At 47.2% G+C, this 26,418-nt stretch overlaps 1 protein-coding gene across 1 annotated transcript; it reads left to right on the top strand.

Annotated features, from left to right (window-relative positions):
* The first annotated feature begins 7,007 nt into the window (after window positions 1-7,007).
* LOC309353190 (uncharacterized protein) lies at window positions 7,008-12,845 on the top strand. The gene is made up of 2 exons (XM_081882452.1): window positions 7,008-7,209; window positions 10,818-12,845. The coding sequence occupies exon 2, from the start codon at window positions 10,837-10,839 to the stop codon at window positions 12,538-12,540; it is 1,704 nt and encodes a 567-aa protein (XP_081738578.1). The 5' UTR covers window positions 7,008-7,209; window positions 10,818-10,836; the 3' UTR covers window positions 12,541-12,845.
* Window positions 12,846-26,418: the final 13,573 nt, after the last annotated feature.

Below are 26,418 nucleotides of genomic sequence, written 5' to 3'. Positions count from 1 at the left end.
AATTTGAAATTAAACGATAAGCGTTGACAGGATTCAATGGGAGAAGAAACCGACAACCCCAAGCAGCAAAACAGCAAACTGCAACTACAAAAAATGATTTACCCCTATATATAAAAAATCCAGTAAATTTTATTTTATTTTGTTTCACAAAAAGTCTCCAACGATCCATTATATTAAGCCGCCGCCGCGTTCGGGGAACGGTTGCACGTTAAGGGATTGAAAAGGCATCACGGATTTCTGCAAAGTCCGCGGCATTTTGGAGCGAGATGAGGCCACCAGCGAGGTCCCCCGGGGATTTCTGGAAGCCCCGGACGCGGAGAGACAGAGACGCGTCACTGAGACCGGCTGCAAATTCCTCGGCTGGGCACGAGGGGAAGACTGGGCAATGCTCCGCCCGGGCAACGGAGACGCGGCACTTTCACTTTCACTTTCACCTTCCGCAGCGAAGTTCATCTCGTGCTTCTTTGAAGTGCAGGAAACAATTCGAACGTGTTCAAGGCTGTCCGGGAACAGTAGCAGCCGTGGCTGAGTCCAGCAGACAATCTAGAAAAGAAAGGATTTGGCAGACTTCGTCGCCCTCTGCTCTTATAAGCAGGGATGAGAACCCAGAAGTGCCTTAAAATGAAAGTCACAGGCAGGGGTCAGCAACCTTTTTCAGCTGTCCGCCGCCCTTCAGACCATGGGGGGCGGCGGACTATATTTTTTTGGGGGGGGGAGGGGAATGAACGAGTTCCTCTGCCCCACCAATAACCCAGAGATGCATTTTAAATAAAAGGACACATTCTACTCATGTAAAAACACGCTGATTCCCGGACCGTCCGTGGGCCAGATTTAGAAGGCGACTGGGCCGCATCTGGCCCCCGGGGCCTTAGGTTGCCTACCCCTGGTCACAGGGATGTGTGGGGCTTCTTGGCTCTGAAAGGGGAAAGACCCCAATCTCCTTCCCCTGTGCCAGCTAAGAAAGCAGTGGGTGCTCTGAGGTTGGGGGGGGCAGCGGCGGATAGGGTGGGAGGGTCTTATGGCGTGTACCAACACCCCCCCCCCCCGCCACAAAGTTCACTGGGTGACTTGGGCTCCGTCACTCTTTTCTTAAAAAACATTTTTATTCAATTTTCTCTTATCATCACAAATAAATCATAATCATGTATACATAGGATTCTCTGAATCCCTGGACTCCCCCCCCCTCTGGTTTCCATCGTTATGCTGGGATTTTTTTGCCTACGTGCTGTTTGATGCAGCTTCCCACAAAAGCAATTAAGAAGTTGGCTGAAGGCCAAGAAGACGGAGCAGAGGGAGTTATTCTGCTTAGAGATATGGGGCCTCTGCTATTGGTCAAGGTCTCCACATAGGCATGATGGCTCACGACCTTCCTTGTTCGTTAGGTTGTTGGTCAGTGGTGTTCTGAGAGTCGTTTGGAGTTTGTTAAGAGAGAGAGTTAAAATCAGTATCTGTATCTTGTATAGAGTAACTTGTAAAAGGTAAAGGACCCCTGACAATTAAGCCCAGTTGCGGACGACTCTGGGGTTGCAGCGCTCACCTCGCTTTATTGGCCGAGGAAGCCGGCGTACAGCTTCTGGGTCATGTGGCCAGCAGGACTAAGCCGCTTCTGGCGAACCAGAGCAGCGCACAGAAACGCTGTTTACCTTCCCGCCGGAGCGGTACCTATTTATCTACTTGCACTTTGATGTGCTTTCGAACTGCTAGGTTGGCAGGAGCTGGGACCGAGCAACGGGAGCTCACCCCGTCGCGGGGATTTGAACCGTTGACCTTCTGATCGGCAAGTCTAGGCTCTGTGGTTTAACCCACAGCGCCACCCGCGTCCCCTATTAGTAACTTGTAGAGTCTGCTGCAAATAATAAACACCTCTAAGTAATCAAGTTACTGGTAGCAGCGTCTTGTTCCTGCTTCATCCTTGCTGCCAGCAACTGATTGCTTCTGGAAGTCTGCGTATGCTCTGCTATATTCCACTGGGTCTGGCTAAGATCCTGCAACAGGTTAAAGTTGCGAAACATCGATATGCTATTCTTTTCCAACTGCATCTTATAACATTCTCCATATTTTCTCAATACGCTCGAGGTACCACTGTACTCAGTTTTCACCACAGTTCTGGCTACATTGCAAGTGTTTGTTTGTTTTATAGAATCCTGCCAATGTTTTTAATTGTTGACAATATTTTTTTAAGTAATTTATAAATTACCCAAGTTCTTTATTAAATTTATTATCTTCTTGATCTCTGATCTTCCCAGTCATTTTCGCCATTTCAGCACAGTCCATCTTTATCAGCCATTCCCATCACTCTCTCTCAGCCTAATCTACCTCGCAGGGTTGCATATTCCCCAATATTCCTACAATGAAATTAGGGATCTCCTCCTCCTCTTCTTCCTGTCCATCCAGCCACAACATATATAAAAACATAATAAGACAATGGACATTTAAAGAATACTGGGCTGCCTTCAGATGTCTTCTAATGTTGTATAGTTCCTTATCTCCTTGGTTCCGGGGTCACATAACTCCAGACCCTCCAACGTTTCTCCAAAGAAAATAGGGACGTCCTAAGGAAAAGCAGGACATTCCAGGAATCAGAATCATAGAATCATAGAATCATAGAGTTGGAAGAGACCACAAGGGCCATCGAGTCCAACCCCCTGCCAAGCAGGAAACACCATCAGAGCACTCCTGACATATGGTTGTCAAGCCTCTGCTTAAAGACCTCCAAAGAAGGAGACTCCACCACACTCCTTGGCAGCAAATTCCACTGTCAAACAGCTCTTACTGTCAGGAAGTTCTTCCTAATGTTTAGGTGGAATCTTCTTTCTTGTAGTTTGGATCCATTGCTCCCTGTCTGCTTCTCTGGAGCAGCAGAAAACAACCTTTCTCCCTCCTCTATGTGACATCCTTTTATATATTTGAACATGGCTATCATATCACCCCTTAACCTCCTCTTCTCCAGGCTAAACATGCCCAGCTCCCTTAGCCGTTCCTCATAAGGCATCGTTTCCAGGCCTTTGACCATTTTGGTTGCCCTCCTCTGGACACGTTCCAGTTTGTCAGTGTCCTTCTTGAACTGTGGTGCCCAGAACTGGACACAGTACTCCAGGTGAGGTCTGACCAGAGCAGAATACAGTGGCACTATTACTTCCCTTGATCTAGATGCTATACTCCTATTGATGCAGCCCAGAATTGCATTGGCTTTTTTAGCTGCCGCTGGGATGGGTTCTGTAAATCCAGGACCGTCCCTGGAAAATAGGGTTGTCTGGGTCTGGGGTTGTTTATATTTTGATTATGTATTTTATGGTTTTATATTTTGATTTTATTCTGTGAGACCTCCAGGTTTAGGGCGGTATATAAATAATAAAATAATAATAACCATGCATGGTGTCTTGAGCTCTGTGGAGGAAAGGTGGATTATTAATAGTAGAAAAAGAATAATAAAATAAAGTCCTGCTACCCATTTCAGCTCTTCTGTTTCCCTGCCCCTCTCATTCTGGTAGTCTTCTAATATGCTTCTTAAGAAGCAGAGAATGGTAGAGTTGAAAGGGGCCATGAGGGTAATCTAGTCTAACCCCCTGACATCATGGGCATAGCCAATTTTTTTTGGGGGGGGCAGGATTTTGTTAGGGGGGCAGAACAGATGTGATAAGATTACTACTACTACTAATTTATTTATACCCTGCCCATCTGGGTGGGTTTCCCCAGCCACTCTGGTAGCTCCCAACAGAATTAAAAGCACAATAGAACTTCAAACACTAAAAACTTCCCTAAACAGGGCTGCCTTCAGGCGTCTTCTAAAGGTTATATAGTTACTCATCTCCTTGTCATCTGATGGGAGGGTGTTCCACAGGGCAGGCGCCACCACCGAGAAGGCCCTCTGCCTGGTTCCTTGTAACCTGGCTTCTCGCAGTGAGGGAACCGCTAGGAGGCCCTTGGAGCTGGACCTCAGTGTCTGGGCAGAATGATAGGGGTGGAGATGCTCCTTCAGGTCTACTGGGCCGAGGCTGTTTAGGGCTTTAAAGGTCAGCACCAACACTTTGAACTAAGAGGGGGTGCTCCAGCCCCAATATCAGTCTTTTACCTGTGGCTGTGCTCTCCCCCACCTCATTTAACTTCTGCTCTGTTTTCACTCTGTGGTCTCCCTGCTCCCATCTGAAATTCAGGTTTCAACCTGCTTTGTAGGAAAATGAGCCACGCTGCTCCAGTTAAACTCTCCACACTCAACCAGCTATATAAAAAACAAACAAACCCACACACTGCCATCCAACTTTTTATTTGAATAGCTTCTTGAAATAGGTGTGTTTCCAGGAAGGTGACCAAGGAAGCGGGTTCTGAAAGGGAGTGGTGACAAGTGGTTGGAGGTAAACACAGATAAGTGTTTGGGAGTGTGGACACGCACACACTTTTGGAAGAGCAAATGGTTGGAGGAAACACACCTCCCTCCATATTTGGCTGTTTGCCCCCCACCCCAGAGCCAATCAGGGTGCTTAGAAATACGGTAAGTTGTTTTAAAAAACTTGTGAATTTTTGTTGTCCCTTTCTCATCCCCGACACAGGGACTTTTCAGTGACTCATAGCCAGTGCACACACAGAAAATAATGCTTTTAGTTTCACCCAGGCCAGAAGGGCAGCCAGTATTTGTGCTGGGGGGGGGGCAGAAACCCACCTGTCATTATCCTCTGTCTGGCTCTGTCTAGCAGATTCAGAATGAAATGTCTCAACAGCAGTTGTTTTTAAATTGCTTTTTCTTTTCTTTTTACCCCAAGTGCTTAGAACAACCTGCCCAAATCTTTCTACAATTTATTGTTGTTGTTGTTGTTTAGTCGTTTAGTCGTGTCCGACTCTTTGTGACCCCCTGGACCAGAGCACGCCAGGCACCTCTGTCCTCCACTACCTCCCGCAGTTTGGTCAAACTCATGCTGGTAACCTCGAAAACACTATCCAACCATCTCGTCCTCTGTCGTCCCCTTCTCCTTGTGCCCTCCATCTTTCCCAGCATCAGTGTCTTCTCCAGGGAGTCTTCTCTTCTCATGAGGTGGCCAAAGTACTGGAGCCTCAGCTTCACGATCTGTCCTTCCAGTGAGCGCTCAGGGCTGATTTCCTTAAGAATGGATGCGTTTCCTTTTAGTTAAATATTTTCATTCTTTTACTTGATTTTTTTTGGGGGGGGCAGCTGCCTCACCCCAACCCCTGGCTACATTCATGGAGGAGAATGCATTTGGAAGATGAAAAGGAATGAGTGGGTATGTTTCACCTGAAAAAGAGAAGACTCAGAGGTGATGGGACAGTCATGTTTGACTAGCTGGTGCGCTGCCACTTAGACGACAGGAGGGAATAGAAGCTTGGCAGTTTTTTTGGTTTTTTGTTTATAATTTTTATTAAATCTTCTGTTTTACAATTTAGAATATTCATTTAAACAACCTTAAAATACTGATGACTTCCCTTCTTCTCTTCCCATGGTTTGCATAACATAAATCCCCACATATCTTATATAAATTAAACCATTCAGTATTCCATTATTACATCCATCAAAACTTATTTATATTGTTGAATTTATCTTAATGCTGCCAGCGTTTTCAAGTGTACACAATTCCCCCAAATACCTTCCAGTCTTCTTTAAATGTAGTCATACCTCGAGCTGCATTTGCTTCACGTTGCGTTTTTTCTGGTTATGAATGCGGCAAACCCGGAAGTGTTTACTTCCAGGTTCACCGCTTCGCACATGTGCAGGAGCGCTATATCGTGCCACGCGCATGTGCAGCGCTCTACTTACGGACTTTTTGGGGTGCGAACAGCACCCTGGAATGGATTGCGTCTGTAAGTAGAGGCACCACTATATGTTCTTCTTGTTCTCTTATTCTATATGTTAGGTCTGCAAGCTGCACATATTCCATCAGCTTAAGTTGACATTCTTCTTTGGTTGGGACCTTGCTCGTTTTCCATTTTGGGGCTAATGAAACATGGGCCGCAGTAGTGACATACAGAAATAACCTTTTTTGACATCTGGGAATTTCTGTCTGAATTATCCCCAACAAACAGGACTCTGGCTTTTTTGGAAAAGTGCTTTTAAACTTTTTTAAAATTCATTATAAATGATTTCCCAATACTCTTTTACCCTTGTACAGGTCCACCACATATGAAAGAACGTCCCCTCGACCTCATTGCATCTCCAGCACTGATCTGATTCAGTCTTATACATCTTAGCAAGCCTACTTGGAGTCAGATAACACCTGTAAATCATTTTAGATAATTCTCCCTCAGGGAATAACATGCTGTAAACTTCAGATCGCTCTTTCCGGAAAAAGTTCGTTTCTTGCTGCACCCAAGCCAATGGTTTCAAATTACCAGAAAGGTGATTCTTACTAGAAATGAGGGAGAACTTCCTGGTGATAAGAGCTGGTCTCACCTTCATTGGAGGTTATTAAACTGAGGCTGGATTGCTTAGCTGCGATTCCTGCATGACATTGCAGGAGTTGGGTACCTTTCAACTCTTCAGTTCTGTGATTCCATGACAGGGGAGGTGGGATCAGGGACGAAGGAAGGGGGGGGTGGCTCGCCCCAGGTGTCATCACTGAGGGGGGTGACATTTGGCGTGCCACCTGCCCACCTGAGACTCCCAAGCCCATCCAGAGCCATTGAGGGAAGAAGCAGAGCTGCGCTGCCTTACCGGCAGCCTTCCCCCCCTTCCCCCTTCATTTTGACAGCTCAGAGGAGGTTTGGGAGTCGCGGGTGGGTGGCGTGCCGTTGCCCCCCGCTCCCGGGCTGCTTCCTTGGGGAGGAAAGTCTCCTCCAAGCTGTCAAAAGGAAGAGGGAAGGGAGGAAGGCTGCTGGCCAAGCGGTGCAGCTCCCTCTCCACTGCCGCCCAGGAAGCAGCCTGCCATGGGCAGCTCGCTCCACCCCCCCCATGGGTGGCTTGCTCAGCCCCCAGGGGCATCTCGCCCCCTGGGGCGCTTGCCTTGCCCCCATGGCCCCGCCCCTGGGTGCCAGAGCAGCTAGCTCCGCCTCTGGGTGGGATGCATGATTCTGCAGACAGCCACCCATAATAACCAGGGCAATGAGGACTCTGGAGGAACTGGGTGGGGTGTGCAGTGGGAAGGGTATTTAAGTAGGCCAGGAGAAGCAAACAGCAGGAGCCAGGAACCACAAAGAGCAGAGGAGAGCGCGATTTCTCCTCTCAGATTTCACCAGGACCCTGGAAATCTGGAAAAGAGAGAAAAGGTGAGATTGGAGCTGCTGCAGGGTGGTTGCGTGGGAACGGGATGTTGGCATCTGTCTGTCTCAAGAGACAATGGAGGAGTGGGGAAGATGGTTGTGCTGCTTTTTTTATATATTGCTCTTTGTTAGAAAATCTGGTAACAATTTGCCAGGTTTGTTTCCTTTTCCAAAGAAACACTGTCTTACAAACCTCAGCTTTTTTCTGTTTGAGCACAGTTTATGAGATCATGTTGTTTTCTTAATACCTCTAATTTTCTATAATGTTTTTGTAGAGCAACCCCCACAGCTGCTCAGTTTGGACCATAAGTTGCCTTCTCCCTTTGCTTATTTTAATGATGCCTTTTGAATTATTTGACCTCTCATTATTGCTTTTGAAGCCTCCCATACAGTAGTTTTTACCAGCTTTACAGAAAGATTAACATGGAAATGTTAGTTAAATATAAATTAAAAGGAAAAACAAAATGCAACCACGAAAACTGCAATTTTTACTGCAATACCAGCACAGAGAGGGCTCTCTCTCTCTCTCTGTTAGTTGCCACTGAAGTCCCTCCAAAAACTTTGAAAATAAGCCCAAGAGTCCCAAATCCCAGCAGCAAGTGAAAATCCTTGTGGATTTGTGACTCAGTTAAGAAACAAGCAAAGACAGACAGGAGGATAAGAGACTGTAGCCCACATGGTCTATTCAGGGGCAGAGGAATGGGGTGCGGTGGGGGTGGATCGCCCCGGGTGTCTTCGCTAAATGTCTGCCATCGGTGGCTCATTCCACCCCTGTGGGCAGCTTGCTTCGCCCCCGGCTGCACGGCACATTTACTGCTCCGTGCACCTGAGCAGCTATCCCGCACCTGGGAGGGCACCAGTGTGGTGTAGTGCTTAAGAGCGGTGGACTCGTAATCTGGTGAACCGGGTTTGCGTCTCCACTCCTCCACATGCAGCTGCTGGGTGAGCTTGGGCCAGTCACACTTCTCTGAAGTCTCTCAGCCCCACTCACCTCACAGAGTGTTTGTTGTGGGGCAGGAAAGGAAAGGAGAATGTTAGCCGCTTTGAGACTCCCTCAGGTAGTGATAAATCAGGGTATCAAATCCAAACTCAGCACAAGATATTATGGGCTGTCCCGTAAATCCACTGGATGAAATAGCAGCAGAACGTTGCCTCAGTAAAGTGAGGAAAATTCTCAGTAAAGTGAGGAAAGTGCCTGGCCGGCACTTTCTTGATCTCCTGCCCTCGGGCAGAAGATATAGAAGCATGATTAGTCGCACCAACAGGGTAAAGAACAGCTCAGGCAGAAATAACTGGCAGAATCCAAGACCTGGGAGAAGAAGCGGTGGAAGAGGACTGGAAGAAGTTTAAAGATTATCCACAGAAACACTGTAAAGTTTATGAGTGCTACAACGATGTTGGATTTAAAAATAATACGGCATTAGTGATATAGGTTTAAAAGTTATGTAAAAATGTAATTGAAAAAAGGTGAAAGACTAAAGTTATATTATGTCAAAAGTAAATAATATGTTAAAGGTGTTTAAACATAAGGAGGAAGGATTGGAGACATAATAGAAAGATTTTAATAATCAGAAATGAGCTTTGAAAGTGGGTAAGGATTTGCTGTATCTGATTGAGTAAAGAGGAACACAAAAAAGGGAGTCAGGAGGAAGTCAGGAAAGAAAGTTTTGCAAATATCAATTTAAAAGCTGGAATTTCTATTTTTAATTTTTTCTTTTTGTTTTTTTTCTTGATGTTTTTTATCTTCTGTAAAAGCAAATAAATATATTAAAAAAAAAAAGAACAGCTTCTGTCCGTGGGCTGCTGGGCTGCTGAATGAAGAGAACAACAGGGCAACTGACTTTCGGGTTTGGTGGGTGTGGGTCAGTAAACAAGGGGAATTAAGACCAAGAGAGCTGAGTGGGGGGTGCTTGTGTAATCACACTGTATACAAGTTGTACAAGTGACAATAAAGTATTTCAATTTCAATTTCTTCTCCACCGCTGGGTCTATTCTGCTGCTGCCAACTTGCTGCATGAGCATGGGATTGCTTCTCTCTGCCTCTCACTCCCGGCATGTCTCCCTCTGTCTGAAAGTAAACTCTGAAACACACACCCCTCCCAAGACACACAGAAGAATGTTTTCAAGTTTCCGACATTCAATATTTCTACATGAGTTGGATAGCTGGGGAGAGGGACTCTGTAAACAGAGGAAGAGAGCAGGAAGCAAAGGGCAAATTGTCCATATCTTTAGACGACTGAGATTAGGAAGGCCAACTCCCATCACTGCCCTTGGAGAAGACAAGGAAATGATTTTTAAGAGGTGACCTGAGCACCTGGCAAAGTGTATTTGGAAACAGAAAGAAGAGGGTGATTGGTGTCAGGGTGTAGATGTCTTTTGATGCAAGAATAAATGTTTGGTTATTTGTTTTTTGCAAAGCAAGGGTGCACACCTACACACTCTGGCCAAAGAACAACAGCCCAGGATCCAAAAACCTCTTTGCTAATAGTTAACATTTTAAATTCCGGGTGTCAACCATAGCATCTCAGCTGGCTGCAAGCCAGAGGGCCTGGTTGAGAGCCCGGCTCTCACTGCGAATGAGCCCTGTGGTCATGTTGGGCCTAACCCTTGTCACCTCACAAGTAGACTAGTGGATGCTTGGTGAGACCAGAAGCCTTCTTGGGAAGGGTGGCTTCCATATGGATAGGGTTCAGAATGCAACATGGTGGCTAAGACATAACATGGCAGTGGGGGGTAGATTTCACCTCTGCCCTTGGTTACCCCCAAGTGATGGGAATCAAGTCTGTTTCGTTCTGAACAATTTGGTTCCTTCAGCACCACAGCAGAGACTTTGGGGCGGGGGATGTGTGAGTTATGTTACTTTGGGGTGAGTGGAATGATGGCATTTGGGTCTCCCATATGCTCCAAATCATAGTCATAGAATTGCAGAGTTGCAAGGGGCCCAATTCTCTGCATTACTGGAATCACACCTGAATGTTCCAACTTGGGACAGTCCTGATTTTGTTTGTTTGTTTCTTTGATAACTGAGAAATTCTTAACAAAAAAAATTCCTTCCAGTAGCACCTTAAAGACCAACTAAGTTAGTTCTTGGTATGAGCTTTCGTGTGCATGCACACTTCTTCAGATACACTGTATCTGAAGAAGTGTGCATGCACACGAAAGCTCATACCAAGAACTAACTTAGTTGGTCTTTAAGGTGCTACTGGAAGGAATTTTTTTTGTTTTGACTATGGCAGACCAACACGGCTACCTATCTGTAACTGAGAAATTCTTACCCAAGATATGCACCCAGGTTCTAACTGGTAACTCAGAGCAGGGCTTTTAGTGTGGCTGCCTCTGATCTGTGGAACAGCATTTCTGTCAAGATAGGACAGGCACCCAGAAAAAAATAGAAAACATTTTTCTGTTCCAACAAGTTTATGCCTTGATAGTCTGCTTGGCACTGGGTTTTTTTATTTTGTAAGTTGCCACTATTTGTTTTAGAATATTTTTGAACTGTTTTTATTACATTCTGTACTTTTTCCTGAGACGTGTGTCGAAAGCAATAAAATCATAATGATAGGAAGAATACATTTATTATTCTAATGCATGTGTTTATCTTTTAATTGTGACAGCAAGTTTGTTAAAAAGAAGATGGCGTCTTCCAGAACACAGGAAAGAAGTAAAATCAAACCACCTCAGAAATATCTCAAAGAAAGTATCCTTGTAGAAAGGGGTGAACCTTCTGTTTATGCATTAAAACTGAAAAAGGTGTCTGAAACGTCTCCAAAGTACCATCTAGGAAAAGAGAACTTGCAGATCGCCAACAAAGTGATCATGATGATGGGAGCGTCTGGATCCGGGAAAACCACTCTCATCAATGGGATGATCAACTACATCCTGGGCGTGCAATGGGGAGATGAATTCCGGTTCAAACTTATTGATGAAATGACAGGCAGAAACCAAGCAGAAAGCCAGACATCCGAAGTGATGGCTTATGTGGTGAACTATCAAGAGGGTCTCAAGATCCCTTGCTCCCTCACTTTTGTTGACACTCCAGGATTTGGAGACACAAGAGGAATAGAACAGGATAAAAAGTTAGTGGAGAAGATCCGGGAGTTTTTCTCCATCCCAGGAGGCATTGACCACATCGATTGTGTCTGCTTTGTGGTCAAGGCTTCCACAAACCGCTTAACAGCAGCCGAGAAATACGTCTTCGATTCCGTGCTCTCCATCTTTGGGAAAGATATCAAGGAGAACATCCAGTTCCTGATCACCTTTGCAGATTCACAGACTCCCCTGGTCCTTGAGGCCATTAAGACGGCCAACGTTCCATGCGCCAAAGATGGCAAGGGGAACCCCGTGCATTTCAAATTCAACAATTCCGCCCTGTTTGCCAACAATGTCGTGGGGGACGGGGAGAGCCCTAACTTTGACGAAATGTTTTGGAAAATGGGTATGATCAGCATGAAGACCTACTTTGACTCACTAAGCAAAATGAACGCGAAGAGTTTGTCTTTGACGAAGGAAGTTCTCAGGGAGCGGAAAGAGTTGGAGACGGTTGTGCAGGGCCTGCTGCCCCAGATCAAAACCGGGCTGGTCAAACTGGAAGAACTGAAGGAAACGGAACAAGTCCTTGACCAGCACAAAGCTGACATGGCGGCCAACAGAGATTTTGAGTATGAGTTCCCAGTCACCGTCAAAGTGAAGCAAGATCTCTCTGGAGCTCATCAATATGCAACCAACTGCAAGAACTGCGAGGTCACCTGCCACTATCCTTGCTGGCATACCTGGGACCAGCTGAACCGCTTTTGCTCCGCTATCAGTTTCTTCTCAGGAAAATGCAACGTTTGTCCTGGCAAGTGCTCAGCCAGTGACCACTGCAACCAGGATTACCAATTTAAGGACAAAATAAGGAAAGAGAAGAAGACATATGCGGAGCTGAAGAAAAAGTACGAGTACGCCTGCCATGGGGTTATGACAGCGGAGGAGCTGATTTGTCACCTCAGCCAGGAGTACATCGAGGTAAGAGAAAATTTGTTCGAAAACATTGAGAGAGCGTCTCAAAGCCTGCGGCGCCTGCAGGAAATTGCCCTGAAGCCCAACCCGCTCTCCACTCCAGAATACATCGACATGCTCATTGCGTCCGAAGAGGAGGAACGCAAGCTTGGATATCAGAAAAGGATTCAGTTGCTGAAGGAGGTGAAGAAAGAAGCAGAGATCATACAGAAGATTGCGAATAAGGAGGCTCTGCTGCCAGAGGAGGAGGAGATGATGAGCGAACGGGGGGACAAAAGCAAATTCCGCTTGATAGCCAGATATTGGAAGAGAAGGGCGATGAATATTCTCCCTAAATGAAGGGGCAACACAACAGCTCCTGTTCAGCCTTAGATCTCTGTATAAGCGCCCCCCCCCCCAATATCCTCTTCGCTAAGAGCAGGGACTCTGAGGCTGGATCTACACTGACCTGTTTAATGTTATTAGAACGATATCAGATATATTGTTCTAAAACGTCACAGGGCAGACTTGGAAAAATAAAGTGTTTCTTACCTCCATCAAAGCACTGTCTCCCTACTGCTACTCTTCCTCTCTGTAGGCGGAGAAGAGATGTAGAATCTCTTCCTCCCCCCTCCAGATTGCACATTTAATTAGGGGTTAGCTCTGCCCCTGAACTGATCTGGGGCTGGATCTGGGGTGCTTGACCCCTGGCCTGACTGATCCAGGGGAGATCAAGGTCACTCTGCACAGCCCTAATGGTTAAACAGCTCTAGGATAATTCACTATATATCTGGAAAAGCTTTTAACTAGTTGGAATCAGTGGAAGTTTTTTTGGGGGGGTGGGGACAATAAAAGTAGAATTACATAATAATTAAATAATATTAGTTTTGCATGTTGTGATTATGCTCTGCCCCCCCAGCTGGAGTCAGCAGTTCTTCTGAATAGCATGTGCTGGAAGCTGCAGGAGGGGAGAGCACTGGTCTTGCGTTCGAGTCCTGCCAGGGGGCCAAACCTTCAGGAGAATAGGATGCTGAGCTAGATGGGCGGTGCGCATGCATGCTCTCTCTCTCTCTGCAATGACAATATTTTATTGAAAGAATTTCAGCTATAAAAAAATTAAGTGATACAGAGAAAAATGGGGGAAGGGGGGATAACAAAGATGTGTAAGAAAAAAGAACAATATACAAAAATGCAATGCAATATACTCTCAAACATTATTATATAAATTGATACAGGGTCGTTATTATAATACACATGTAGATGTTAATAGCCATAAACTCATTCCAGATGTTGTCATGTTTATCCAAACAATGTCTAGCAGTGAAAAATGGATTGCAGAGATGGAATATAACATCAAATGGACGTGTGTGTAAAGTAAAAATAAAAAAGGGAGGAAAGGGAGAGAAGCTCTATTCTACAAAAGGTTTCTGATGAAAACTTAGAGCGGGCTCTTCCCTAGTCTTTCTCATCCTCAGACTAAACTGAATTTAATTTAATTGGAAGTGAAGCTGTGAGCCTGCCAAAGAAGGTTCATTACTGAGTTATTTTAAGTTCGACAGCTTGCTCTACTCCCTGGGCTGAGAGAAAAATGGCGAAAACAGGATATTTTTAGGGACACTATGATTTTTGCAGCTGCTGCTAATGTTGCAAAACACTGAAGCTCCGGACAGAGCAGTGGAGAACTTCTGAAACAGCAGCGGGACACTAGCTCTGCCCAAGGCATGATGGAGAACAGCAACTGACAAAGGATAGACATAATATATTACAAGGACAGGAAGAAACACCATGGACAGAATAAGAAAAAGAACAAAGAGAGAGTTTAAATGCTTCACCTGTAGGACTATAAATCACCGAATGTCTTAATGCGAATGGAAGGCGTTAAAATTGCATTTGGGGTATAAGGGTTTGTTTTTCTGACTGGAGTTTGGTGGAAATCTCTAAGATTTTGGAACGCAGAAATAAAGTAAATCAAACCATCAATTCCAGCACGTGGGGGGGCACCTAAATTGTACACTTTGGCTTTTGAATGATTCATATTATTAATGGTATTATAATTTGGCATGGTTATAATGAGGCTTTTATTGGAATATTGTATTTGAAAACTAATACAAATGATTTTCCAAACCATGTCTTCGTCTGTAAGCAGCCCGTTCCTAAGTGGCGAGTGCTGTCATAATGTCAAGGCATTTCTTACAGGGTCCCGGGTCTGGATTCTTCCCCTTGGTCCCTCTCTCTCTCCGGCCAGGCGTCTCTTTGCTCTGTGCGCCTCCTGGAGGGGGGGGGCTCTGCTCCCAGAGCATCTTCCTGGCCTCTCCCCCCCCCCGAAGAATAATTCTGGGGGTGCAGCAGCAACAGCCCCCGCCTCCCCCTGCTGAGTCTCTCGGGCAGACCTGGGGGGGGGGGGGAGCCTGAGGAGGACCAGAGCGGCTTGCAACTCGCATCCCGGGCCAAGCGCAGCCCAAGCAGCACCGCCAGCCTCTTCTGGGGTTTTAGAAAAACATGAACTTGGGTGGGAACCACTGAGAACGTAGATATGGCCGCTGACTCGCGCGAGGGCGGCGGGTGTACACGGGACTGGCTTAAGTTCCCACGTGCGCGTGTCTGCGCACGTGCAGGGGTTGAAGTGCAGCGAAATCTCCGCTTCCTGTCCTCTTTAGGAATCCAGCTCGGCTCCTTTTAACCCTTGGCAAACCGAGGGCACCGAGCCCACCTCTCCCTGCCCGCAGATTTCCTGCTTCCGCCCCTGCGCTCAAGGGGCTGCCCCCTTTCCTCCCTCTGTGCCAAGGCCTCTGCCCCAAGGAGCCCACATCGAAGCAGACTAACACCAAGGGAGACGGGGGTGGCCATGGGGGGGGGGGTTACCTTGGCTCTCCCCCCAAAGAGAGGCTCCAGGATCCCAAGGAAGGGCTGGGATGCAGAAGAGGCGGAAGTCTGCGCAGTGGCAGGAGGTGTCTTGGGCTCAGAAATGGCTCCATCAAGACACCCCCCGGGGAAAACCCTCCAGCTCAACGAGCGGGGGGGGGGGAGGATGGAGGAGGCGCCTCCCAGACAGTAGATCCCCCCTCCCGAAAATGATCTCTCCCCCCGCCAAGCGAATTTTCCTGCTTCTGCAGCCGCTTTTCATCCCAGGAAAATAGAGGAAAAAGTGTCCCATGCAAGGAATGAAACGCACATGCGATCCTTTGGGTGGGGGAGACTCAAGGGGGGGACATGTGGAAGCCCCCTCCCTAAGAGAAAAGAAATGACCATGCCTGCCTGCATGAGAGAGTAGGACTTACTTCTGAGTAAGCATGCATCGGATGGGGCTGCACAGCAGTGCTTCCAAAAGTGATGGGATCAGTGTGCGGATCTCACGAAATTAATGCCGTGCTCTTATAAACGCACAGGGATAATAAGTGCATTCACACATACAAGTGTGAGAAGTTACTTACGTGGACTTACAATGAGACAAGGAGACACCGAGATAAGGTCTATTACTTCCCTTTTATTATAACGCGTTTGCAAAGGCGGGCTCCCCGTCCCAGGGTGGTACGAAGAGCCCCGAACAATGGACGGGCAAGTGTATTTATCCCTATTGCTGCCGCCCTTCATTCGAAGCTTGGCTTACAATCTGTCTAATCATCAAAGACATGGTACTAATACATCATCCATTCTACACTCTCTAAACCTAACCTTATTTAGAGACTCTTTCTACTTCCTTATCTTGTTGACCTGGCTCCCCTGCAGCCGAACCCACGCTGGAATTTACAACAGCCCAACTCTGGAATTTACAACTGAGTTCGAGGCACACCTTTTTACTCCTTCTCACAATCCCCCCTCTTTTTGTATCTTGTCTCGAACTCACATAATAATTCTTGGGCTGTTATTTCTGCTTCCTCATCGGATGTGGGTACTGAGGCATATTGCATCTTCATGAAATAAGTGGATACCTTCCGTTCCGCTAGGAGGGACAAAGAATTATTGATGGTTCTAACAAAGATTGGCAGAACGCATGGAAGTAGTACGCATCCTGCCGCAATTAACCCAATTAGGGCCACTATGGCCTGCAGACCAGGTAATTTAGGGAACCATGAACCAAACATATCCTTAAGGTTGCCAATACACATGAGCCGACCCAATTTAAAGGTAACCTATTGTAAGCATAGCTCTCACAAGCCCAGTAAAACCCATCGGGGGTTGTCCATTCTAGCATTCTGTTCTCCGGGTCTAGGAGAAAGCTCATATTGGTAATATTTCCGAGGGGAGAGGGCCAAGTTTTATTATTATTCCCTTGACTCCACCACTGTTTGTCCTCCCATTGTCCTATACAAGGGAGTGTCCCCACATGCGTTCCATTTATTCGGCTGGTGTTCCTGGTGAAGCATTCTGTCCCAACTAGGTGATTAGAGATTTGCCATACCTCGTTACCCAAATGCTTATAAGTGTAATTGTTTTGTGTTTTATATACCTCCGTATAGTTTACTTCATGAGCCACCCATGGCCACTGATCCCCCATATTTGTTCCTCCACATACAAAACAATTTTTCACCGTTAATTCCTTGGCTATAGTCTCAGCTAAACTTAGGAACATATTATGGGCTTTAGGGGGTAGGGGAAGGGTATTTAAATGCTGTACTTCTTCCTCAAAATCTTCGAATACTGATATGGGTTGTCTCGTTACCTTAGTTGTGTGTATTTGTATGATGAGATATCCATAAGGATCTTTTCCAGTCCCATCAATGCCTATACCTATGTGCACAAATTTAGGCGAAGTAGAAGGTCTCTCGCTCGCCCATAGACATACTGGGTTGCATTTTCCTGTGGAGCAGTCGGTGGAGGCAGCTCCCCTAGTGAGATTTATTCCCTCAGGGCCTCTATAGGTGGGCTGTTTATTAACTCCCTCTGTGTACCAATAATTATATACCCCGGCCCCAGCCCCCACGTTACTTCCTTTTATTCTCTGGAAAAGGTACTTTCTTTCCTGTAAATATGATTGTTCCCAACCACGATTTCCACACCAGACCCCTGCCCCTCCATTTGGGCCCTGTCCTTTATCTATTGCGATACAAGCATCAAAACAGACCATAATCCTGCCCTCTCCCCTTGTTGTATTATGTGCTATATAACCCTGTCGGTTTTGGGCCAAGGAAAACATACTTCTCCCCTCACCAGCTTGATTAGCGGTTCCGCCCTTATATCCGTAAACATATATACTGGAAGTTATGGGTCCCACCGCCAGGGGTTCATAGCATTCCGTCTTGTTTCCTTTTACCCTACATCTATAATATTGAGTTTGGTTGTGAACACAAGGATCTAACTGTTGAACACATTCTGGCGCTATATTATAATACATTAGGGTCTGTGTGATTTTATTGCCTGTTCGGGTTGTCTGGATGCACTCGGTGCACTGGGGTTCCGATTGGGTTGCCCATGAAGTGGCCCATCCTATTAATACTATTCCTAATACTTGCCAGTTACCTTTCATGTGTGGGGTTCAAATAGATTAAAGCTTGCCTCACCGTTGGGGTTTCTGCTAATTGGCACGTTACCTCCCCTCCTAATTTCACTTCACAATATTGGAGTATAACGTCCTCTATAAAGATGATGCTGCACCTTTCAGTACAATGCACACACTGCACACACCCTTCACAATGTTGACAGCAACAGCACTCGAAAAAACACACACAGGTACAAAACAAACACATCACAGTCTAGGTGCGCCCTTCTGGATCCCGGTTCCTGATTTGGTAAGCGTAACTTTCAGCGGATTATTTGGACTAGTCACTGCTGTCCAATTTTCAGGTGGAGCTCTTTTCACCCGGTGGTAATGGGTCCATCCATGCTCTCTGGTCCGTACTGCTGATTCGGTTGTGAGCAGGACCTGGTATGGGCCTTCCCAACTCGGGCTGAGTTTCTCCGTCCGCCAAGCCTTTATCAGGACCAGGTCTCCGGGCTGAAAGGTGTGCTGTTGCTCCAGGAGCGGGGGCCGCTGTGCTAGTATGCCTTGTCTGTGGAAAGATAACAGAGACTGGGACAGTGACTGCAAATATTTCCTGATAAACTGATCCCTGAACTCGATTTGAGGGTTTCCTAATACTACCAAATATGGGTGACCCATCATCATCTCAAAAGGGGACAGACCAGTGTCTTTTCGGGGAGCTACCCTCATCCTTAATAGTGCCAAAGGGAGATTTTTCGTCCAAGGCAGCCCATTTTCAAGATATAACTTAGTCAAATGTTTTTTTATTTCCCCATTCGCCCGTTCCACCTTTCCGCTGCTCTCAGGGTGCCAGGACGTGTGGAAACTCCACATAATCCCCACAGTACCTCCTGCATTGCTTTTTTGGTGAAATGAGTTCCCCTATCAGAGTCTATGACTTCTATTATTCCATACCGAGGAAGAATGTGTTCCAGAATGGCTTTGCTAACCACCTGAGCTGTGGCCCTACGGCTAGGGAAGGCCTCAATCCAACCTGTCAAATGATCTTTAAATATCAACAAATACTTCTGCCCCCCCCCTTTCTGGCAGTTCGGTAAAATCTACTTGTACTCTCTGGAAGGGCCATACCGCTAGAGGCCGCCCACCCCTTTCAGTTTTCCTTGCCCGGGCTTTGTTAACCTTTTGACATATCAGACACTTCCATGCGATGGCGTGCGCCATCGGCCACATGTCTCTACTCCAATACACTGACTTCACCAAATTCACCATTCCCTCCGTGCCTAAATGACTTCCTTCATGTATTTTCTCCAATATATTTAACATAGTTGATTTTGGAAGGACCATTTGCTTTTCCGGAGTCTCCCAACTTTCTCCTTTTCTTTCCCATCCCTCCTTTTCCATCTATTCTTTCTCCTTTTGAGTGAACACTAAATCTTTTACATCCTGCGGGTCAATCACAGGTACTTGCAGGACACATTGTTTAAATATTTCCTTCCTTGGTTCCCCCTCCGCCGCTTCTCGCGCTCGGAGATCAGCCCATGCATTTCCCTGTTCCTCCGAACTGTATCCTTTGGTGTGGGCGAGGATGTGCACAATGCCTATCTTCCGAGGTCCCATCAGGGATTCTAGTAGCCGCTCGAGTAAAGCAACGTGTTCAATTTGTTTCCCATCCGCCTTTATGAAGCCCCTTTCTCTCCAGGTCCGACCGAAAGTATGCACCACTCCCCATGCATATCTTGAGTCAGTCCAGATTGTCACATCTAACCCGGTTGCCAATTCCAGGGCTCGGGTTAGCGCCATTACTTCACATTTCTGGGCTGACCACGTGCTAGGGAGGGCCCCACTCTCTATCGTCTCCCCGTCTTCCTTGACCACTGCGTATCCCGACCTTCTTTTTCCTTCCCTCACATAACTAGATCCATCTACGAACCATCTTTCCCCTTCCGTTAGAGGTACCTCGCTTAGATCTTCCCTAACTTTGGCCATTAATTCTATATCCTTAAGGCAATCATGCTCCTCGAGTTCCCATTCTTGCCGCTCCCCTCTTAGGAATTCCGCTGGATTCAAATTTCTATCTGTCCCTATGGTTATATCATTTCCAGTTCTGAGTATCCCTTCATATTGCACTAGGCGCCTGTCCGTCATCCAGGTGGGTGCAGCACCTGTCAGTACTGCGCCTATCTGATGAGGGCTGTGCACTATCAGTGCTCCCCCAAAGGTCAATTTCCTGCTTTCCAATACTAATTCGGCTGCTGCAGCCACCGCTTGAATGCACGCCGGCCATCCTCTAACCACTGGTTCTAAGGTTGCGCTTAGATAAGCTACTGGCTGATATCGCCCCCCTCTTTTCTGAGCCAGGACTCCTACTGCCGTCTGAGCAGCCGCTGTCACATACAAGTGGAACGGCTGCTGTAGATTTGGCAGGGCCAGAGCCGGACTAGTTATTAAAGTTTTCTTAATTTCTTCCCACCTGGCCTTATCTTCCTCGTCCCATTGCACCTCCTCTTGTTTTCCTGTCAGTTTCCTATTCAAAAACTGAGTCAACTTTGAATACTGATCTATCCACAATCTGCAATATCCCAATAATCCTAACATTCTTCTTACATCAGTTTTATCTTTAGGTGGTCGTAGTTCCATGATCCCTTTTACTCTATCTGGGTCTAATTGCCTTATCATCCCAAGCCAACAAAACCTGTCCCAAAGGACTATTTGGATCTATGGGGTCTTTGGTCCCATTACTGGGGCCCCTTTTACATGTACTCTGACTCTTTCCCATACTCTATTATGTCTCTTTTTCGTTCACTCACACAATCACGCGGAATCGCCTGGCCGTTTCCCTCGCGGGAGAACGGAACCGCAAGCTAATCCTCCCGCCGGGGTCCCAGGCCCCCCGGTCCACACTCACGCGTCCGTTTGGAACCTCTCTTTCATACAGAGACCACACACCAACAACACCCAATATTCCCCTTCCCAGGGATATATTACCAAGATACTCACCCCCTTCAGTCTAGTGCCTCCTTCTCGGTGGCTGGTAAACTGGCAGGCGTCCCTGCAGGGCGAGGCAGTCCCTGACTGCGGCGGTCCCAGACCACCAGTCTTTCAGAATATCTTAAGTCGGTTCTCCGTCCTTCCAGCTCCCGGAACCTGTCACCGCGGGCCCTGAGCAACAGATCTCTCCGAAAGTCGGAGTGCTGGCTGATCCGTTCCCCAGCCCCCGCCGAGCAGGTCGTCGAGAGCCCCACGTCGTTGGGCGCCAAAAATTGTGAGAAGTTACTTACGTGGACTTACAATGAGACAAGGAGACACCGAGATAAGGTCTATTACTTCCCTTTTATTATAACGCGTTTGCAAAGGCGGGCTCCCCGTCCCAGGGTGGTACGAAGAGCCCCGAACAATGGACGGGCAAGTGTATTTATCCCTATTGCTGCCGCCCTTCATTCGAAGCTTGGCTTACAATCTGTCTAATCATCAAAGACATGGTACTAATACATCATCCATTCTACACTCTCTAAACCTAACCTTATTTAGAGACTCTTTCTACTTCCTTATCTTGTTGACCTGGCTCCCCTGCAGCCGAACCCACGCTGGAATTTACAACAGCCCAACTCTGGAATTTACAACTGAGTTCGAGGCACACCTTTTTACTCCTTCTCACACAAGGGTTCACAAACCCCTGCGTGTAACTGCAGGGGATGCAATAGGAACCCTTTTGCTGGGAGTTTCCTGAAGGGATCTGCTTCACTTGGAAAGCCAAGAAAGAAAGAAAGGTGTGTGTGGATTCTGAAGGTAGCTGTCAACGTTTCCCTTTTTTAAGGGAAATTCCCTTGTTCCGAATAGGATTCCTCGCAAGAAAAGGGAAAAGTTGACAGTTATGATTCTGAAAGCGGAGGAATTCTGGAGGAAGAATTAGAAGGAGCTGGGAGATCCTGCACAGGTGGAATCTCATGAAGAAGAGCAAGTCAGAATTATTGGGGCTGGACTTGTGTTGTTTTCTTTGCGAAGGAATGAGATTTAATAAGCTTGCAGGAGACCCACGTAAAAAGGACCCATGGAAAATGGTTAATCAGTAAAGCTTGAGGCCAATAATTTATACCTTCAGATAAATCGAAAAAAGACATTGCGAAGAACGAATAAAAGTCCTGGTGTTAGGATTATGCGCAGCAAATGAAAAGAAATTGGACTTTTAAATGCTGTGAGGGATGCAGGCAGTGGTGAAGGGATTGTTTATACAGCCTTTCTAGAGAGAGAGAAGCTTGAAAAGCAAGAGATATGAAGAGAAATGAGGGCGAATTAGAAGAAATCCCCCGATAAACGAGGGAGCCCTGGGATACGGCAGCCTGGCCTGCCAGGAACCGGCCTCCTTGGCGCCTAAAACTGAGGCGAGGCTCAGATTTTGAAAGGCGGGCGGTTGGGAAAAGGCGAGAAAAGTCGTTTCCCTCAGAGCCGCTGAGGGGAGGAAGCAGCGGGGGGAGGGGCTCCTCCTCTCTTGCCCCTCAGAGACAGGCAGAGACACAACGGGGACCCTCTTGTGAGGGGAGCAGAAAGGAGGGCTCTCAGACAAAGGGGCGGCAGGGGGGTCTCTTGTCTCTCTCCCCCCCTCACAACCCCATTGCGTTCCTCTCATGGTGGAAGGCGGTGGAGAAAAGAAGCGACCATGCCTGCCTTCGAAGACTGAGGTTCTGTTTCAACCTCTGCTTGCAAAAGGTTTCAACCGACACCCAAGAGAAGGGGGTCCCTTCGGGGAATGGTTGATCTTGACAACCTGAGTTGCTGGAGACACTAGGGATGAGACAAAGCAGAAGTTGGACACGACAAGTGGGAATAGTCCCTCAGAGGCGCCTTTCCTTGCTGGTGTTACAACTAAGTGAAGAACGTGTCAGAAGTCGGTGGTTTGCCTTGAAAGAGGGACAGATTTACAGTTGAGAGGTGACTCGACATAACAAGGAGAAAAAGCAGGTGGTAGCTGAAGAATGAGTGCACATGCTCAAACGCTTCATGAATAGTATAGAACACACCTCTGTGGGAGAAATGGCTAATTTGAATGATCAAGTAATGTATGTAACAGGTGGGAGAACATATTAAGGAGCAGAAATGAAGAAGGCCTTTCGGGAAGCCTGTAAAGTGCATTTTCTTAACCAATAGGAACTGGAGGAGGGATATTCGGACGGTCTTAGGTTAAAAATTATCTATCATGTGAACTGGAATGCGCACTCCCTCTTTCCAGCATGAGCTGGGGGGGGGTCTTTGCCCGTGCAGTACTGTGACTCCTTCTTTCACAGAGACATCTGAATCCCTCTGGGAAAGATCCCCTGGACAGTTTTTGTCTAACAGCCCCCCCCCCAATAAATGTCCCACAGGCAGGAATGGGGAAGCCCAGGAAGGTGGGGAGAGGGAGGGGTGCATGTTGCTCAGGGGGCAGCCCCTCACCATGGGACTCTCCCAACGCCAGTTAAAAACAAGAGGGACACCTGCCATCCTTTCCCTGTGTTTCCAGCCAGAAAACCAGTTTATACTGGGCTCCCAGAACCATCTGACCCCATTTCCCACCCGAGAGCGGGGCTGGACCAATCAGAAGCCTCTGCACTGGACAGCTGGCCAATCTGCTTTCTTCACCCACTTTCCTGAGGGAGTTTTCCTGTTGAGTCTTGGCTGCTCCCCCTCCCAGCTTCTTCTCCATTTCTCCTTCATTCTCTTCCTGTTCCTCTTTCCCCCTTTGTTTGGGGGTCAGCTGGGTTCACCCCCCCCCATGGCCAGGAGGAGCCCACAGGGGCAGCAGTGCTAGGAGATGGCATATCCCGCCCTTTTCTGAAATAGGCAGGAACACCATGTTGTATCTTCTGGAGGCCCCAACCGCTCCCAGAGATGCCAGGGCTCCCCCGTGGGCCACATGGGTCCCACGCTCTTGGGGTTTCTCCTCCTGGCTGAAGGAGGGTGGCACCTTTGGGTGCCAGCACTCGCGGGGTCTCCTCAGCCGCCTTCCTGCCATGATGGCTTTGCCTCCGCAGGGCAGCCTCTTTCCTCGCCATGTTTGCCCAACAGAAGAGGCCTCTCCATTGGAAGAGCCAGGCAAGCGGCCTCAGAAGAGGAAGCCATTTTGGAGAAGAAACAAGCTTGGCTGTTGTCTGCTGAGGGTCTCCTGCATTTCTTCCAAGGCTTCCTGGGGGCTGCAATGGCCAGAGGAAGAGACAGCCCACCCCCCCAGCCTGAATCCCCTGCGGGGCCCTGGGCAGCAACCAGAGCCTGCATCAGTTTCCTTTCCCAAGGCCTTGGAGGAACCTTGGGGTGCGGAAGGAGGAACCCCAAATGGAGATCAGGCTCCTGACAAATGGGGAAAGGAACTTTATATGGCCTCTGTGAAAGAAAACTCTGGGTTGAGAGACTACTCAGCAGCCCAGCTCGTTGGGGTACAAGTCCCCCCCTGGTCCATGTGATCAGTAAAAGAAGGGAATTCCAGCCAAGTAATTTGGAGCAAAACAGCAGTCAGTAGACTTAGGTCCTTTATTGTTGCGCAACAGGTTCAAATAGCAGTATGAACTCTGAGCATGGGGCGACATTAACTTTTAAAACTTTCGCACCATATCCCAGAATATCCACCCTCCCTACCCCACAGGTGGGCGGAGTTTGCGGCACCGAGCGGGGCTCACCTGGGCGGGTGCCACCTACCTGCTTGATCCGGCCTTTGACCTGCCCTTGGCCAGGGAGGACAATGGACGGCTGGCCGGGGGTGGGCCTAAGGCCAAAAGAAAAGAGGATGACTCCGTTGCTCAAGCCTCTTTTGCTGTTCTTCCTTCCAGGATCAGGATCAATATCAGGAGTGTGTTCTACCCGGCCTTCTTTGCTTTGCCTGGATGGGGGGCGGGGGAGAGATTTGGCCCCTCCGCCAGGCTAGGCCGCATTTTTGGCGTGCTCGGTTGGGTATGTTGCGGCCTTTTCGGCTTTTTGTCTGCAGCGTGGGAGGGAGCTTGACTGCTCTGCCACTGGCTGCTGGCCTGAGCCCCAGCGGGGCTTCTAGTGCGGCCTGTTCGCCTTTTGCGGCGGCGGGGGAGGCATCGCTCACCGCCGGCCCGGGACCCCTGCTGACCCGGGAGGACATCGCGGGCCCGGCTAGGCCGCAAACACGGCCTGATTGCCTTTTGCGGCGGGAGGGGGGATCATCAATACATTGCACAGAATCATCAATACATCATTGCTACACCCAAGTATAAGATTATGTAAGATACTGTGTATCTGAAGAAGTGTGCATGCACACGAAAGCTCATACCAAGAACTAACTTAGTTGGTCTTTAAGGTGCTACTGGAAGGAATTTTTTTTGTTCTGATCCTAAGAGATATTCATAATTCTCCTTGGAAAACCACAATTAATCTCAAATTCCGCTCTCTTCTGAATTTGAACCGCAAAACTGTTTTTAACTTGGAGTGTTTTAACCCGGCGGCCCTACCCCTAATCAAAAAGAAGCTACAGCAACTTGACTTCTCTAACACAGCCTCTCATGCAAGAGGGCCGTGTTCAGGTTTAGCCCTAGCTATTCCACCCCCTGAAGGGATCCCTCTATACTGCTTCACAATTCCTTCGGAGGCTAAGCGAAGGGCTTTTACCTGTGCCCGTCTCAACTGTTTTCCTACAGCAGTTCCGTCGGGTCGTTATTCCAGAGTTCCCATAGGAAATAGAACATGCACCTGCAATGACACGGCTCTGGAGACTTTGGAACATGTAATGCTCTTCTGTACCAACTGGGCAGATGAAAGATCTCGGTTTCTAACTCCTCTCGTGAACAAGCTTCATCTCCCAATCCAGCCTTGGATAGTGCCCCTTCTTCTGCAGGATTCTGATAGCTGGATTACCGAGATGACAGCTAACTTCCTGCTTAGTGTGACGAAGACGAAAGCGGCACCAACTTCTTTTTTAATACCACAGCTGTAGTCGATATGCCGCACAATCGAACCTGTTTTGTTTTCGCTGTCACTCGATGTTCTAAATCCCCTGTTATTTTTGTTATCCCTATTTCTTTCAAAGTGCTCGTCCAGGACAACATCTACTTTTACCTCCCCACCCCCATTTTATGTTGTTATTTCTATGTATATTATGCTATGGCCACACGGCTAATGCAATAAAATTGATTGATTGATATATGTGAGCTGTAGAGATGGGATCACATGCAGACATCCCCAAATTTCATAAGGATCCTGTGAAAAAGATGGATTCTGCTTTGGAATATTGCCCCCCCCCAACCACCTGTAAAATGAACTTCACAGTATGAAAAAAATACGTTTTAAAAATTGACACTGATTTATTTTTTGAATGTTTTTTTTAAATGATATTTATTAAAGCTTCCATTTATACACATTTCAGTCCTTTTTTTCTTAAACCTTATTTCCTCGACCTCCTCACACCTCCCCCTTCTGTATTATAATTTCATTATTATCCGCTCAACAAGTTCTCATCTTATTTCTCAACCTTAATAGTTTGATTAGATCATGCTATTATTTTCCTTTTCTTCTTTTTTCCATTCCTCAATTTATTTTTAGAACCTTATATCTATTTAATTTAAAAGACCCAATTTTAACTTCATCTTAAACCTTTTTCCTAAAGTCGACCCAAATTTCCCTTCCACGATTTTCCCACATTCCATAAAAATTGCAAAAAATATACATATAAAAAAGAACTTAACAGATTATGTTTTAACACCCTTTGGATTCCCAAATCCCACCCTCCCTTTCCCGGTTTTGATCCCCAAACCAATGTCCATCAGTCCATCTATTCTCAACCTGGATCCCAAACTTCTGAGGCTTTTAAACCTCTCTCAATTTCTCTCTGCCTA

Source organism: Podarcis melisellensis (genome assembly GCF_964234715.1).
Source record: "Podarcis melisellensis genome assembly, chromosome: 12".
NCBI classification, from domain to species: domain Eukaryota; kingdom Metazoa; phylum Chordata; class Lepidosauria; order Squamata; family Lacertidae; genus Podarcis; species Podarcis melisellensis.
Note: the sequence above shows the minus strand (reverse complement) of the source record. Positions and strands in the feature narration are given on the sequence as shown.

Excerpts from the sequence above, each read along its gene's own strand:
- LOC309353190 (XM_081882452.1), top strand. The coding sequence starts at position 10,837 with ATGGCGTCTTCCAGAACACAGGAAAGAAGTAAAATCAAACCACCTCAG.